We start from the raw sequence: 13849 nt of genomic DNA on the forward strand, positions 1-13849 counted from the left end.
GTCAGTGCTGCTGCCCTCTGAGCTGAAACTAACCTTTCTTTACTCTGAAATAACTGTTAGAGCTCTGAGGTAACTTAAAAAACTGTTTTGAGATCTTAAAATACGTTTTTTAACTTAATGCACCATAAGGTGCAATGCCTAAGACAGCAGAGTGAGCTCATATGCAAGCCTGTTAAACTGTTGTTCTATTTAAATGTTTGTGCAACCTGTGGACAAACTTGATTAGAGTGGAATTTGTGGCCTGCTATGGGAAAGCAAAACTGTTTGGCTGGTGCTGTCATCCAGTCCCATTTAATTCATAGCTGCTGTGAATACTGTTCTGAGTAGAAAGCAAATCTTTATTGTGTATCTCTGTGGCACAGCTGTGGTTACAGGTTAGGTATCACCATTCCACTTCATCTAGTACTCCACAGCTAACAAAGCTAAAGAGAAACTGCAGTCCTGGGGTTTTACTGGTATTTGAGGTGATTGAAATGTGTGTTAGTGTTATATAGAAGCAGACCTTGAGTCTCTAAAAAATCCAGCTTTAACAGGAATACCAAGCATATTGGCATTCTGACTAATAAAATTCTGGTGTGGTCAGTGTGCCTTTGCATTGGTGTACTTGCAATGGGTTAACAGGTCCAAAACCAAATCCTGGCTATTTCAGCTCCACTTTTTGTCAATTCTCTGGATGTATGTCAAGACAGGTTGTACTAAATGTGTAGGTAGTGTTGAACTTGGGTTTCAGAAGCATTGTTGTGACAGATTATACCATGAATTTACCAGTGTTGTGTTGCTCCAGTGGTTCAAGCAACGTTCAGGTTTAGGTTAAGGGATTTTAGCATTTAAAAGCTTAATCTGAGCTGGAACAGGAGGTTATTAAACTAAGAATGTGCCACCAGCTTGTAATGACTTCCAGAAACAGCATCTAATTGTAGGCTAGAAAGAAAACTTGGTTTAAAACCATCTTAAGAATGTCAAGTACCTGGTCTTCAAAGCATCTCATTTTATAAAAAGGCATAAAAATGTGAAGTTCTTTAACTTCCTGATACCTTTTCATGTATGATCTTGTGTTGCACCAAATACCATAGTTTTGAACACATAGGTATCAGCAAAGCACCAAATCAATATGAGGTAACGTCACTACAGCTACTTCTGGCTGTTGTATTTTAATATATATAGGAACTAGAAAATAACTTCTATGCAGCAGAAAGTCTGTTTCAGTCTTGGCTTAAAGCCCTAATATGTATGTATCCATGTATGGCTTGTCCTTCTTGGTGAAGTAAAGAATGCTGCCAACAAAGTGCAGAGGATGAGCTGGGAAAGGAGATAAAAACTCTAATGAATGGTAAAAGCACACAGGAATTTTATCATCTTTAGAAGCAAAAGTGACACACTGCAGTCTCTTCTGCTTCCATGCTCTTGAGGCTGTTTCAATTCTTTTGTGTTTAATGTACAAGTCTCACTTATGTAGTTAATGGAACTATCTTAAGAGCTTGAGGCACTTCTGTTAGCCATTTTCAAACATACATAACCTGTTTGGTGCTTGTGTCTTGGTATAAACAGTAGTGAGGAGGAAGAGGGTAACAGAAGCACGAATCAGTTCAGCCTGTAAAGGATTTACCATGACAGTGAGTGCTGTAAAATTGTCTGCTTGTGAGGGTTAATAAAGTGATGGACAGAAAAATTCAGATTCCTATTAACTTTATAACTTGATGAGATGAACTCTATTCAACTGTCTCTTGTCCTGCACTTAGATCATTAACAGCTTTAGTTACTGTTCAGTACTGGAAACTATGCAGCAATATAAACTTGTGTAGTCATAGAATTTTTAATTAATATAGAGTTGTACAAAGGTGTACTTGTTTAGCTCTAAAATGAAATAAAACTTCTCCCAGCTCAACAAGTGGCTATCACATGGGTCAGAGATACTAGAAATGGAGTCCTCCAGAGTTAACCACATGCTGCAAGCTTCTTCCCTGTGCATAGTATTGGAATTTCTGCAAATGCTAGTGATTAATTTCAGATAACTGTTTAAGAGGAAATGCAAGAGTTTTGGGGCTTGTCCTAAAACTGGACAAAGGGCACTTAATCACTTTGTTTTGAATTTAGTGTGACAGCTGTGACATGTATACTCTTCTGCCATATAGTCTTCCAATGACTTCATGCATGTACTCAACATGCTGCTATACAGGATATTGAAGTACTAATCTCCTGTTAGAAAGACTAAATGTTTGTACTGTAGGAAAGCAAAGGCTTTCACATGTTCCTGTGTATCTCAATGTTTAGACCAGTTAAAATAATGCAACTAAATATCTTCAGACTTTCCTTGCTCTAGCTGCATAGACAAACACAAGAGCAGCAAAACTTTAGAAAACCATACAACAACCCTAACTCTTCTCCAACCTGTTTTCAAAAAGATATGTTAGACTATCTAGACAATCTAATATTATTGTCACTCTGTAAATACCAGGGCTTCTGCTACTTAAAGGGCTTACTATTACAATTCTTCTGTTACCTTAGACTTACTTGTTTTCTGACAAAATATTTCCCTCTTTGAAAGTTAAGTGAGAACCAGTTGGGATGAACTGTAAAGGGACCATCTGAAACAATCAAGGAGTAATAAGAGAAGCAGAAGTCCATATTTAGCTCCCAAGTTAGGCTCTCATGGGAGAGCACAGGTATATTTATAACAGACTTTGAAAAGCTTAATGTAGGAGCTGGTACATTCAGACTACCTGGCTTGTTAGGGTTAAACTGAAATGTCTCCACTGAATTACCTGCTTGCAATGAGTGGAGTTTCTTCAGAATGTCTGGAAAAAATGCCATCCTAATACATGATCTGTACCTACTGGCATGAGCTCTACTGGGAGAAAGTATGTTCTAAACCTTGAGTGTTGCAGCTTTAAGTTTATTTTGGTCTTCAACTTAAATATGTGAGTTTATGTAGATGGAAGTGCCTAATTCTGCAATAGATGCAGGCAGCTTACTGTCTTCTTTACATTTGACTGTAAGAAACCAAATGAAGTAAATTAATCTAGTGAAAGGTGCCCCTGCCCATGGCAGGGAGCTTGGAAATAGATATTCTTTCAGGTCTGTTCCAATCCAAATCATTTTATGAAATCTGTAGCTTAAATATTTGTAGCAACAGGAAGCTTTTTTGTTTGTTTGTTTGTTTAAAAAAAATAAAGTGAAAGCTTGATTTAGGAAGCATCAATAATACCACAGAATTTCTTGGCTCAATGTCTGACACCGGTAGGTGTACTCTGGAAGTATATTGGACAAGGCAGCTTGTCTTGCTTTCCAGTATTAGATTTAATGTAATTTCTCCTTATTAGGTGCCTAAACCTGTACATCAGCCAGCTGCAGAGTTTTGCTCTACTTCAACTCTTCCAAAAGATCCAGTACTGAGAAGGGAAAAACTTCAGGATCTGATGACTCAGATACAGGGGACTTACAACTTCATGCAAGTATGTTCTTCTTTGCTTTTATAGCACAAAGCTCCAGTAACCCTACCAAGGGCTAGGAAAAACAGTGCTGACAAAGTGTGTTTGCACTGAGTGAATGAATGTAGCTCTAATTAGCTAACAGCAGCTTGTCAAGTGGGAATGTTTCATTTGTATCTAGAGTTTAATTTTTTTTTCTACCAACTGGTGATTTTTTTATTTTTGAAAGGAGTCCATTCTGGATTTTGATAAAGCTTCACCAAGTGCAATTGGTTCATCCCAAGCTCCTTCAGTTACTCCAGCAAGTAGTCCTGTAGGTAAGTGGTACTATAAGTGTCAATGGTATGTAAAATTTTGCAAGCACTAACAGGGTTTGCTTGGGCTGTGGATCAGTAAGCTGGGTGAAGACAGGTCATCTAACTATAAAATATAGGTCATGCTGAGGAACTGTTTGGGTGGATATTGGGCAGTAAAACTGAATTACCCAATTTACTTTTTTCCAATCTGGACAGTGGGTATCTCATCTATGGTAAAAATATTTTTATCATAGAATACTTGTCCTCTTTTGTCAAAAACAGAGGTTTTCAACTGGGTGTAGTTTACTGATGTTAGGTTAAATATTTGCAGTGCACATGCTAAAAATAGTGTGCATCTTCATACAACAAATGTTTTAAAAAATAGAACTGCACACTGGATCTAATGTAGTGTTTGAATTTAAAAGTAAATGCTGCTTCAAGCATTCTTTTTCTTCTTTTTTTTTCCCTACAGCTTCTAAAGACCAGAAACTGCCAAGTCAGAGTGATTTTCTTCAACAGCCCCTTCAAGTAAGTTGAAATTAGGACTGCCTCAAAGATGCAGATAGAAGTTATTTACTAGCATATGTTTACACTGTAATTGTTTTTTCTTGTCAATTATTTTGTAACAAATTTCATGTAATGTAGTAGCTTCCAAGTCTAAGATCACTTAAATGCTGCCGAAGTTGGCTGCTCTTCTGCTTGAAAAGCAGCAATAAATGCTTGAAATTTCTTAATGTTGTAAAGTATGTTGAAGACATGCTGAAATAGTTTGGATATTTAACTGCTAGTTTCAGGTCATAGCTAAAAGTTCTGTGCAGAAGAATATCCTTCCTAGATGTGCATGTTTTCATCTTTGAGATCCTTGCTTGTTCCAAAGATAGTGTCTCAAGCTTTGGTAGCCATGGTTAAATGAACCTTAAATTCACTTACTCTCCTTGCATGTCTTGTCGCTTTGGCTTTTAAGCGGGCTTTCTTTGCACTTACCACAATTCCTAAAAAAACTGACAGACTATTAAAGCACATCAGTTCCTGCATTATTCTGAGATTTAATTGGAAATGCCAAGAGTAAGAGTGTTACTGAAACCAAACATTTAAATTAATTTTTTCAAAACCTTATCTCTTCCTCCATTCCTTGCAAGGCTGCTGCTTCATCCATGGCACTGCACAGTTCAAATACTTCCCTGGCATCTGCTGATCACACTCTTGCTGGCTCTGAAACTGGAGACTTGGTGACACCACAGACACCACAGGTAATATACCCCAGGGCTCACTGGCATTCAGAGACCTGTGTGATAGCCAGCCCTGGGGCTCTCCTGAATAACTGGACTTGACCAACATACAGGGGCAGAATGCAAGTACAGCAGTAGTATAGCCAATAATCTGGAATACTTAAAGATGGTTGGAAAAGTCTTCCTAGTACTGCATGAATGCAAGCAAACAGTCTGCTCCTTGAAACAAAGGGTGTGGGATGAAAAACACACACTAGGAAGTATGATGCATGTTCTTGTGGGAACACGTGAGTGGGATAAGTGTTTGCTTTGGTTACAGTATAGAATATTCCCTTTAATGGTGACAAAGAGGTTACATAAATTGGGAGGGCTATTGTCATGAAATAGCAGACCTGTGTGTCAGCTGAAGACTGAGATGTTCTCTCAAGCACTAACTGAAGAAATACTGGGAATGTGACTCCCTAGTGTTCAGCCATGAACTCAAATTTTGTTTTCTTTATTATATTTATGTGCAGTTGAATCTTCAAATGACATTCAAATATTGCTTAGAGCTGAGAAGTGTTTCAATTTATGCAGATCACTGTCTCTTGTGAAGTGTGTTGCTGTGTTCAGAAACACAGCTGGCTCTTTCCTGTTGGACTCTAAATGAGTGTATGCAGATTATAATAGGAAAATGTTCATGCTTTTTGAACTTTTTTGCTGATGTACATGCTATTAGAATACTCTGCATGCAGCACTTACTCTTTTTTGTAATATACTGTATAGTTGAATATAATGGTCTGGACAGGGACATGATAGTTCCTTGCAAACTTATTGCTGGAATTAGGGTTGCTTGTGCCCAGCATATCTCTAGTCCCTTTGGCTTGAAGTCTAGTGTCTCTTTTTCCAGTCCTGCTTCTCATGGGTGACAGTGCTCTCTCCTGGTTTGCAAGTGCATCCCAGTGCTGTCTGAGGCCCCTGTGATGTGTGTACATGGTGAGCATGGGATTGGTAGTCATTAGCCCTTAGGCTCTGTATTTAAGTATTAAGCAACTCCTAAACTTAGCATAACAAGTGTGAGCTAAATATAGAACATACAGGCTTTGCAAGAGCAAACCAAAGCTTGGCTCTGGAGCTTTGTGCAATAGAGCTTACCAGAAGCTTAACATTAGACATGTCTTTCAATTTAATTCAATGAGACAGGTGTGTATTGCAGACTTCACTCTAAGTAACTGCTTGAAGCAGTGAATCTACAGTTCTTCAGATTATCTGAGTTTGCAGGGCTAGTTGTACAACCAGTTGTGTAAGCAGGGTAATAATCTAAGTCTGAATCTCTAAAGCTAATTACTTGAAGCTTTTGGCTAAGATGACTATGTAGTACTTTGGCTTTGGACTTAATGTTTTTCCTGGTCTTTCAAAATCCATTTGTTCCAACTTATGCACTGGTGTTTCATGGCTCTACCAGAAGTCTGTAGTACTACTTGTAACAGGAGGTGCATGTTTGGCTTCTTCTAGGCATCAACATCACTTTCCCAAGAGACTGAGAAATACACTTCCCAGCCACTGTATCAGACAAGTTCACGTATTTCTGAGCCACTGATACCTAAAAAGATTGAAATTGCCCAGGTGAGCTATCATAAATATAAGTAAAGTGCATATATTTGTTGCTGAAATGTAAGGCTCTAGGCATGTTCCTTTTGACTTCTGATACCCATAAATATTGGTATTCTAAACCAACACTTGATTTGGCCTTCTGCACAGATGAGAACTAATGCTGGTTAATACTTCGTCTGGACAACTCATCATTTTTTAAAATCTGAAACATGATTAGGTTGGGAAGGGAAAAAAAAAAGAAACCTCTTAAACTTTCTAAATTCTTCCAGTAAAGAGAAGTCACTCTTAATATCAGGCAGAGAATTGTCTTTCGGTAAATGGAACAGAAAGTATTCTGTTTCCTGAGTGATGAGAAATACCTAATGCCTCTTTATTGTGAAATTATTGCAATGAATGGTATGTATAGTAGCTCATAGGCACAATTCACTTAATCAGCAGAGACTGCAATAGAAGTACTGTTTGCTGAGGATGCACAGCAAGATTTGAAATTGTAAGCAAAAGCTATTTTGTAGCTCTACTATGTCCAAATGTCATCCTGTAGAAACTGCTGACTTCTGTCAGTCTAGGCTTTAGAACAAATTAACTGTTACTGCCTGATAATTATCAAGTGACCTTTCATTACATTTGTTCTTCCCCCAGGCAACTATTCCCCTCCCAAGTGAGCCACAGTCACCATTGCCTACTTCAAGCACCCCCATGCCATCAGTACCACCAGCACAAAGCTTTCAGTCACCTCCAGCAAGCAGCAGTTCTGTTACAATAACAGCAGCTCCCTTTCAGGCTATGCAGACTGTAAGTATGCAACTTGAAGCCACACAAAAATTATTGACAATGTTAGTAACTTGGGACTAGTACTGAGAAACTGGCTCCCCTTGGTATAGAACTTCTATTATTTTGCAGATCATTTTATGTCAATGTTAAAACCCAGGTTAGAACTCTGCTTCTCCAGGGCCTTCAGAACTTAAAACAGATCATCTAAGAACAGAGATTGTGGTTTTGCTCTGTAGAGTCCCAAAATCTAATACTGGGATATATGAGTAACCTCAAGGAAGTAAGGGAGAAGTCAGGCCTGAAATGGACAGATTTATAACTGTGCCTCAAGGTAAGGCTGACTGTACTTAAACTGTACTTAGGAGTAGATTTCAAATAATAAAGACTGCATAGGAGAGAAGGAATCCTGAAGTATATAGCTGTTAGGACAAAAAGCTTTCTGAAGCCTGAATTTGTCTTGTTGCTGTTTAAATGATTTTCTTCAGTGGAGTAAAACTCAGTCCACTGGAATCATGGAAGATGTGTCCTTGATAAAAGACTGGTGTAGCTCATTATTCTCTCTTGTTAACAAGTCTTCAGTATACATGGAATATCTAAAAATAGACCCCGCAGTCTGGGTTGTTTATGGCAAATAGAGAACATTAGTAATGATGTATGGACTGAAAAAACAGTATCTAATACTGCTGCTGTCTGGTAATCTGCAGTGCAGGCTTAGAGGGGCTCAGAGAAAGAGTCTCCATTTAGCTGTTAATGTTGTCACTATCTCTGTACTTGTTCTTACTTACTCCTCTGATACCTTCTTCAAAGATGGTAAACACTCACTTAATGCTCTTGCTCAAAACAAAGCTTAGAAAGGGGCCACTGATTCTCCAAAGGTGTTTTCCATTTGAACAAATGTGCCTATGGAGTTTTACAACTTGCTGGACAGTATCCTCCAGTATTGAGACATAAGTAATAGGATTTGGTGGAAGAAGGTAGGTAGCTAATAGTCACTCAAAGCACAGGAATTAATAACTAAAACTTCAGGGACATACTGATGTGGTCTATAGTAAAATCACTGCATTGACTTTTTCTGTTTGGTGTTCTGTATTTGTAGAAGAGTTTCAAGAAGAATCTACCTCAGAGGTACAGATTTTTGACACACATTGCAAATAAGGCAAGTGGTGGTAGGGAAAGCAGTTCTTTCTAAGGTGGATCTATTTAAATCATGCTAAGTGGCTAGGTGGCGATTTTTCCTGAAAGTGGAGAAATAGCACCATGCTATGATCAAGGAATCCAGAGTCTTTTGGGCACCCAATCTTATAGGATAAACATCCATCATGGTATAAATATGGAGTCTTGGTCTCAGTCATTCTGACTATGTCTGTGTTGAGTGCTTTGATCATAGTGGTACCACTGAAAATTCACTTGAACTAATCCCATGTTTTCAGATACATTAAATGTTCAAGATTTCTCTTGGGATTTTTGGGTAAACCTAGCAAGCCTCTGTGACTAGATTGCTAATATGTTCATTCCTCTTGTAGTGGTAGCAGTCCTTAACCTTGCAGCGCAGGCGTTTCTTCTACCCTACATTGCTTAGATTCTCACTGCTGCCAGGAAAACACAACCAGAGGATTTGAATCGAGAGTCAGGACTCAGACAGTTCTTTGCCAAATAGTGGTATCCCAGTGACAGTAATGAAAGTATCTGATTATGTGCCCTCAGATGCCAGAACAATAAGCACAATAGCAGCAATAGGAAGATTAAAGGCTGACCTGACCTGTAGCCCTAGTTCTTTATTAGAATTCCACCTGTAACATTTGCTGTAGGAAAAAGTAGACCACTTGCTACAAATGCTTCAGGGTGTGGGTGTTGATGGCCTGACTCCACAGTATCCTCAAACCCCTTAGAAAGAGGATTGCTTTGGATCACTTTTTCACCAGATGAAATGATCTAAAATAAAAACACAACACCTCCCCTGCCTAAACAGAGCCTGTTTTGTTTTACAGTGGCCTAAAATTCATGCTCAGCACTTCAGTATCATGAGGAGTTTCTGTGCTGTTGCCCTCTTAGAGACAGGATTTAGTTTCTTGACCCTAGAAATATGTTCATTTCCTGCTTTAATTATAAAGGCTTCTGAAAGCGACAAGAATTGTCAAGTTGTGAAGCTGTTCCTTGCATCTTGCTGTAGTTTTGCCCTGGTCTATCTTCAGAGACTTTATAGTCATGGAAAATGGTCAGACATACCTCTAGACCTGGTATCAGTACTGCCGACAGCTCTTTTTGTGAAATTTAGACCATTTTACACAAAACAGTTTTCTTTCCTATTTGATGTTGATGTAGTCACTTGCCAGCATCGTTTCTGGTAACTTCATGTTACTGGTTATAAAGTTAATACAGGCACTGGAGCAACTGAGCTCTGGTTGATTAGACTCAATTATCAGTAGTATCTGCTCATTATAGTGCCCAGGCTATAACACGGGAATTGCAAGACTGTTACTTAGGTTGTGTTTACTCTCAGGAACTTTTTAAGTGAGTTGGAGAGTTGAGGCCCAATTTACCAAAGTAGCAAAGGCTGTCTAATAGGGTGTTTGAGTGGATAGTGTTATATTGGGTTCCAAGACATGTATAAAGACCCAGAGTCTTCCCAAATAGGAGTATCTCCTCTCAGTATAGGCTGTCCCAGCTTCAGGTTGAGCTCAGGACAGGTGAATGAACTTAATAGCAGATTTCCTAAAGAAGGAAAACAGCTTATTATGTGGTAATTTTTCAGTTGATTGAGTAGTTATGATTAATCAAGCTGTTTCTTGGGTAGTAGCCATGTAAACAGGTGTGTGGCTCTGTAAGTTTACTGAGAGGGAAAAGGATGGGTTTATGTACAATATCTTTGATTATTTCTAAGAAACAGTTGGTGTTCCAGAAAATATATGCTAAAAAGCATATGGATTTGAAGCACAGCCTAGCAGGGTGGTGGCACTAGGCAGAGACTTTAGCTGGTAGTGTTGAGCACTTGTCTTCAAATATGTTGTAGGTATTTAAAGTGAATGCACCACTGCCTCCGCGTAAGGACCAGGAAATGAAAGAGGATTCTTCGTATTCAGCAGGATATAACCAGAGTTTCTCTACAGCAAGTACACAGACTCCTCCTCAGTGCCAGTTACAATCTTCTCATGTTGCAGAACAAACCTCTCTTTCACAAGAATCTCTGTCTTCAGGTGAGAACTGCACTTGGATCTGTATTTCAAGTAGTCTTTAAATATCTTCAGTTTATAATAGTATTTTCATTCATTATCATGTACTGTGAGTTCTAACTCAGTGAAATTCTTAACAGGTGCTACATAAGTGTTTAACATTAGGTTTACATCAACTCTAATGTAGTCAGTAGTATATAAGCTTAATTTCAAAACTACTAGCAGGATGAAAGGCTGTTTCAAACTTATTTCTATACTAGATAAATAGACTGTCACCTACATGCTTAAATTTCCCTGTATGTGAGACATTCAAGTATGTAGTGATACTTGTCAGTCAAACAATCATTTGCTTGGAATTGAAGCAATGATTAAATACTCTTATTTGGAACCATTAATTTGGTAATAGTGCTGTGTATTGCTGGGACTTCCTGAATGTTAAGTATTCAACACAAACCTGACCGGCTTGACATTCAGATAGTGCAGTGGGTGGATTTATATAGCTGACCCTAAATTTCATGCAAAACTAGCCCCTAAATGTCTGAAAGAGGTTTCAGATGAAAGAAAGTGACAACTAGGGATCTGTATTGATAATGGTATCTAATCAAATGTCTCAAGGTCACTTAATACTACCAGGTTTTTTTATTAGAGTGATTTTCTTGTGACTTAGACTAGAAAAAGACTGATAGTGTGTGAAGTCAGTGAGACAGATGAAGATTAAGAACTCAAAGAATAATATAAGTATAGAAGTCAGGAATGCATGTTTAGCTTCAATGTTCCTCATCACTGAACCTACAGGTGATCAGCCTTCTGTACATTTTTTTGATGGCAATAATCATATTTTGATTAGCCTTGTGCAGTGGCCCTGCACAGACCTCCCAAAAGGGTTTAAACTGTTGCTCTGAATCAGTTTTAAGCTGCTTGGGTTGATATAAAGCACGGACCAGTGGAAATATATTCATGATTGCAAAGTCTGTATTTAAAGCTTGCCCCCTAACCACTCTGAGTGAAACGTGTTCTTGAATATGTGTTACTTGGGGCTGAACTGCCTAATAAGATGTATGTTGCAGAAACTGAACCCAAAAATCTGTTTTCCATAGTTATCTTAGACTGAGTTTGTCATTTTGAAGGATGTCAATACTGAGGTGATCTAGTTTATTAGATAAACCATTGAGGTCTTGCTAGTAGAACAGTCTTGGTTCCAAGTGAGAATTCTTAATCAAATGTCATGATTCTAATCTAAGTTGGGTTTTCTCATGGTGCTCCAAGCTTGTTCTCACCTGTGCAACTGACTCTTGTTGAATGCATGTTGTAGAGGGTTACACTGACAGCCTGGGCTGTCTACAGTAGGCTTTAATAAGTATTATACTCTACAAAACTAAGGGAAGGACTCTCGAGATCCTACTTGAAGTAAGGAAGGAGCAGAAGATCAGAATATTCAGAGCAGCTTAATTTGTCTCTGAACATCCTAATGTTGCCCTTGCTTCTAGTTGTGGTAACTTAGTGCAGTTACAAAAAGCTTTGAATTCATCTATGCCTTCTGTTTTAAGCAGTGAACTATCAACCTGATGGAGCTGTTCCTGTTAGCAATGGTAGCCTTGCCTATTATCCGGCACAGGCTAATGTTATTCCCAGACCCCCTCAGCCTTACCTTAACAGTCGTGGGTCTGTCAGAGGATCTGCTAGAGGTGGAAGGTCACTGGCTAATTCATACCGCTCCCCTGGTGGGTATAAAGGTATGCCTGTATTTACTACTACCTTACAAAAAAAAAAAATCTGCAGTTCTAACACCAGAATGTGATTTAACACAATGCTGTATTGAATTCAGGTTCTGTATGTGAAACTTCTTAAACAAGACTTTAAGGGCAATGTGCAGAGAACAGGGTCCTCTTGTAGAAATAAAGGAAGTTCATTCTGACTTGTAGACCCTGTACTTGTGATTGTCAGGTCAAATGGCAGAGCAATTTCATAGTCTTCCTGATTCTGAAGGTAGAAACTTTCACTTATAGGTTTTTAGATTACTTAATTGAATGGACTTCTCTGTTTGCTCTTTCATTTACTGTTCTGAACTTTTCACCTGCTCTATTCTTTCTCTTGGCATCTGTCTTGCTGTCTGGGCAGGCATTTTTCTTGTCAGATATCTCTTGCGGTATTTGCCCAAACCAAGATAGTCTTTGCTGAGCACTGCTGGCTTTAATATTGCCAGCAGAAACCAGGATGGGGAGAGGGTCCTAGTAGTGAAGAGCCCTTATAGATCAGTAACAAACTGAAGAGTTTTAAGAGGAGGATTATTTGGTCTCTGCAGACCAGTTGGCTCTTGTGCTACTAGCTGAAGTACTACAGAAAGTTTCAGCTGACTTTAAGCAGATACTGACTTAAGGTGGTTGGTAGCTGTGCTCTATTCCACTTTCAAGTGGAAGGGTACTTAGTCTGAGATAGTTTCTTCAGTTATTGGGCTGAGCCTGCTCAGCACCTGGTAGGAGGAATGTGTACCAAATGATGAGTTCAGTAGTTCTAACTTAACAGCAGTTAAGGATTTGGTGGTGTCTGCTATGAAATTGCTTCCATTCCTCTTTGGTATTTAAATAATTTCTTGCATTCCTCCTTTTTATTTGAATTATTTTTAATATTACTTATGGTATATTTATTATTTATTTAAATTATTTTATTTAAATATTTATTGTATTTATTTTTATTTAAATAATAGCTTACATTAATAGCATAAATTAATAAGTTATTAGCTAAAGAGGTGAACTATTAGCACCAAAATGTATAACAGTAGTAGCAGTGTAATAGCAAAAGAAAGTATTTCTAATTCTCTGTTAAATCTTGTTTCTGGGTTTTCAGCTGTTCTGTGAAATCCCATTAATATTACAGGTAGTTGTTGGGGTCTGATGTTAATATTTTTAAACATGCAATTTTGATATATTCACAGTGGACAGTTATGAGTAGCTAATGAATTGCATTTGTTATAACTGTTCCAAATTCCAAATTGGAGAATAGCTGTCTTAATGCATAACTTAGTATGTATAATTGCCAAAAAAGAGCTCTAGTTGTGTTCTGGACCTGTACTATAAACCAAACAATGAATAATATTGAATAATCAACTTTATTTGAACAGGTTTTGATGCTTACAGAGGTTCATCTTCAATAACAAATGGCAACTATGGCCAGCTACAGTTCCCTGGTAGAGATTATGCTGGAATGCCATATTCTCAGAGGGTAAGTATTGACTTGGTTTCCAGTAGCCTTCCACTGTACAGCAGTTAAGTCTTCTAATATGGTAGTTTTTCATGATTTTAACAGATGAACTTGCAAGCTAGAGGTTAGTATTGTTTCCTAGACAAAGTCCTTTTTTTGGAATG

General features: G+C 38.2%; 1 protein-coding gene across 5 annotated transcripts in view; it reads left to right on the forward strand.

Moving 5' to 3' along the window:
• CAPRIN2 (caprin family member 2) overlaps nt 1-13849 on the forward strand; it is a 33548-nt gene that overhangs the window by 16710 nt on the left and 2989 nt on the right. For 4 of the 5 annotated variants that reach the window (XM_071549766.1, XM_071549768.1, XM_071549770.1 and 1 more), the window contains 9 exons: nt 3321-3452; nt 3658-3745; nt 4197-4252; nt 4864-4974; nt 6448-6558; nt 7186-7338; nt 10328-10511; nt 12035-12220; nt 13606-13706. In XM_071549766.1, the coding sequence (XP_071405867.1) occupies nt 3321-3452; nt 3658-3745; nt 4197-4252; nt 4864-4974; nt 6448-6558; nt 7186-7338; nt 10328-10511; nt 12035-12220; nt 13606-13706 (1122 nt within the window). The remainder of the gene's footprint in view (nt 1-3320; nt 3453-3657; nt 3746-4196; nt 4253-4863; nt 4975-6447; nt 6559-7185; nt 7339-10327; nt 10512-12034; nt 12221-13605; nt 13707-13849) is intronic. The other variant, XM_071549767.1, reaches the window with a different exon arrangement.

Source organism: Pithys albifrons, chromosome 3, assembly GCF_047495875.1.
Source record: "Pithys albifrons albifrons isolate INPA30051 chromosome 3, PitAlb_v1, whole genome shotgun sequence".
NCBI lineage: Eukaryota > Metazoa > Chordata > Aves > Passeriformes > Thamnophilidae > Pithys > Pithys albifrons.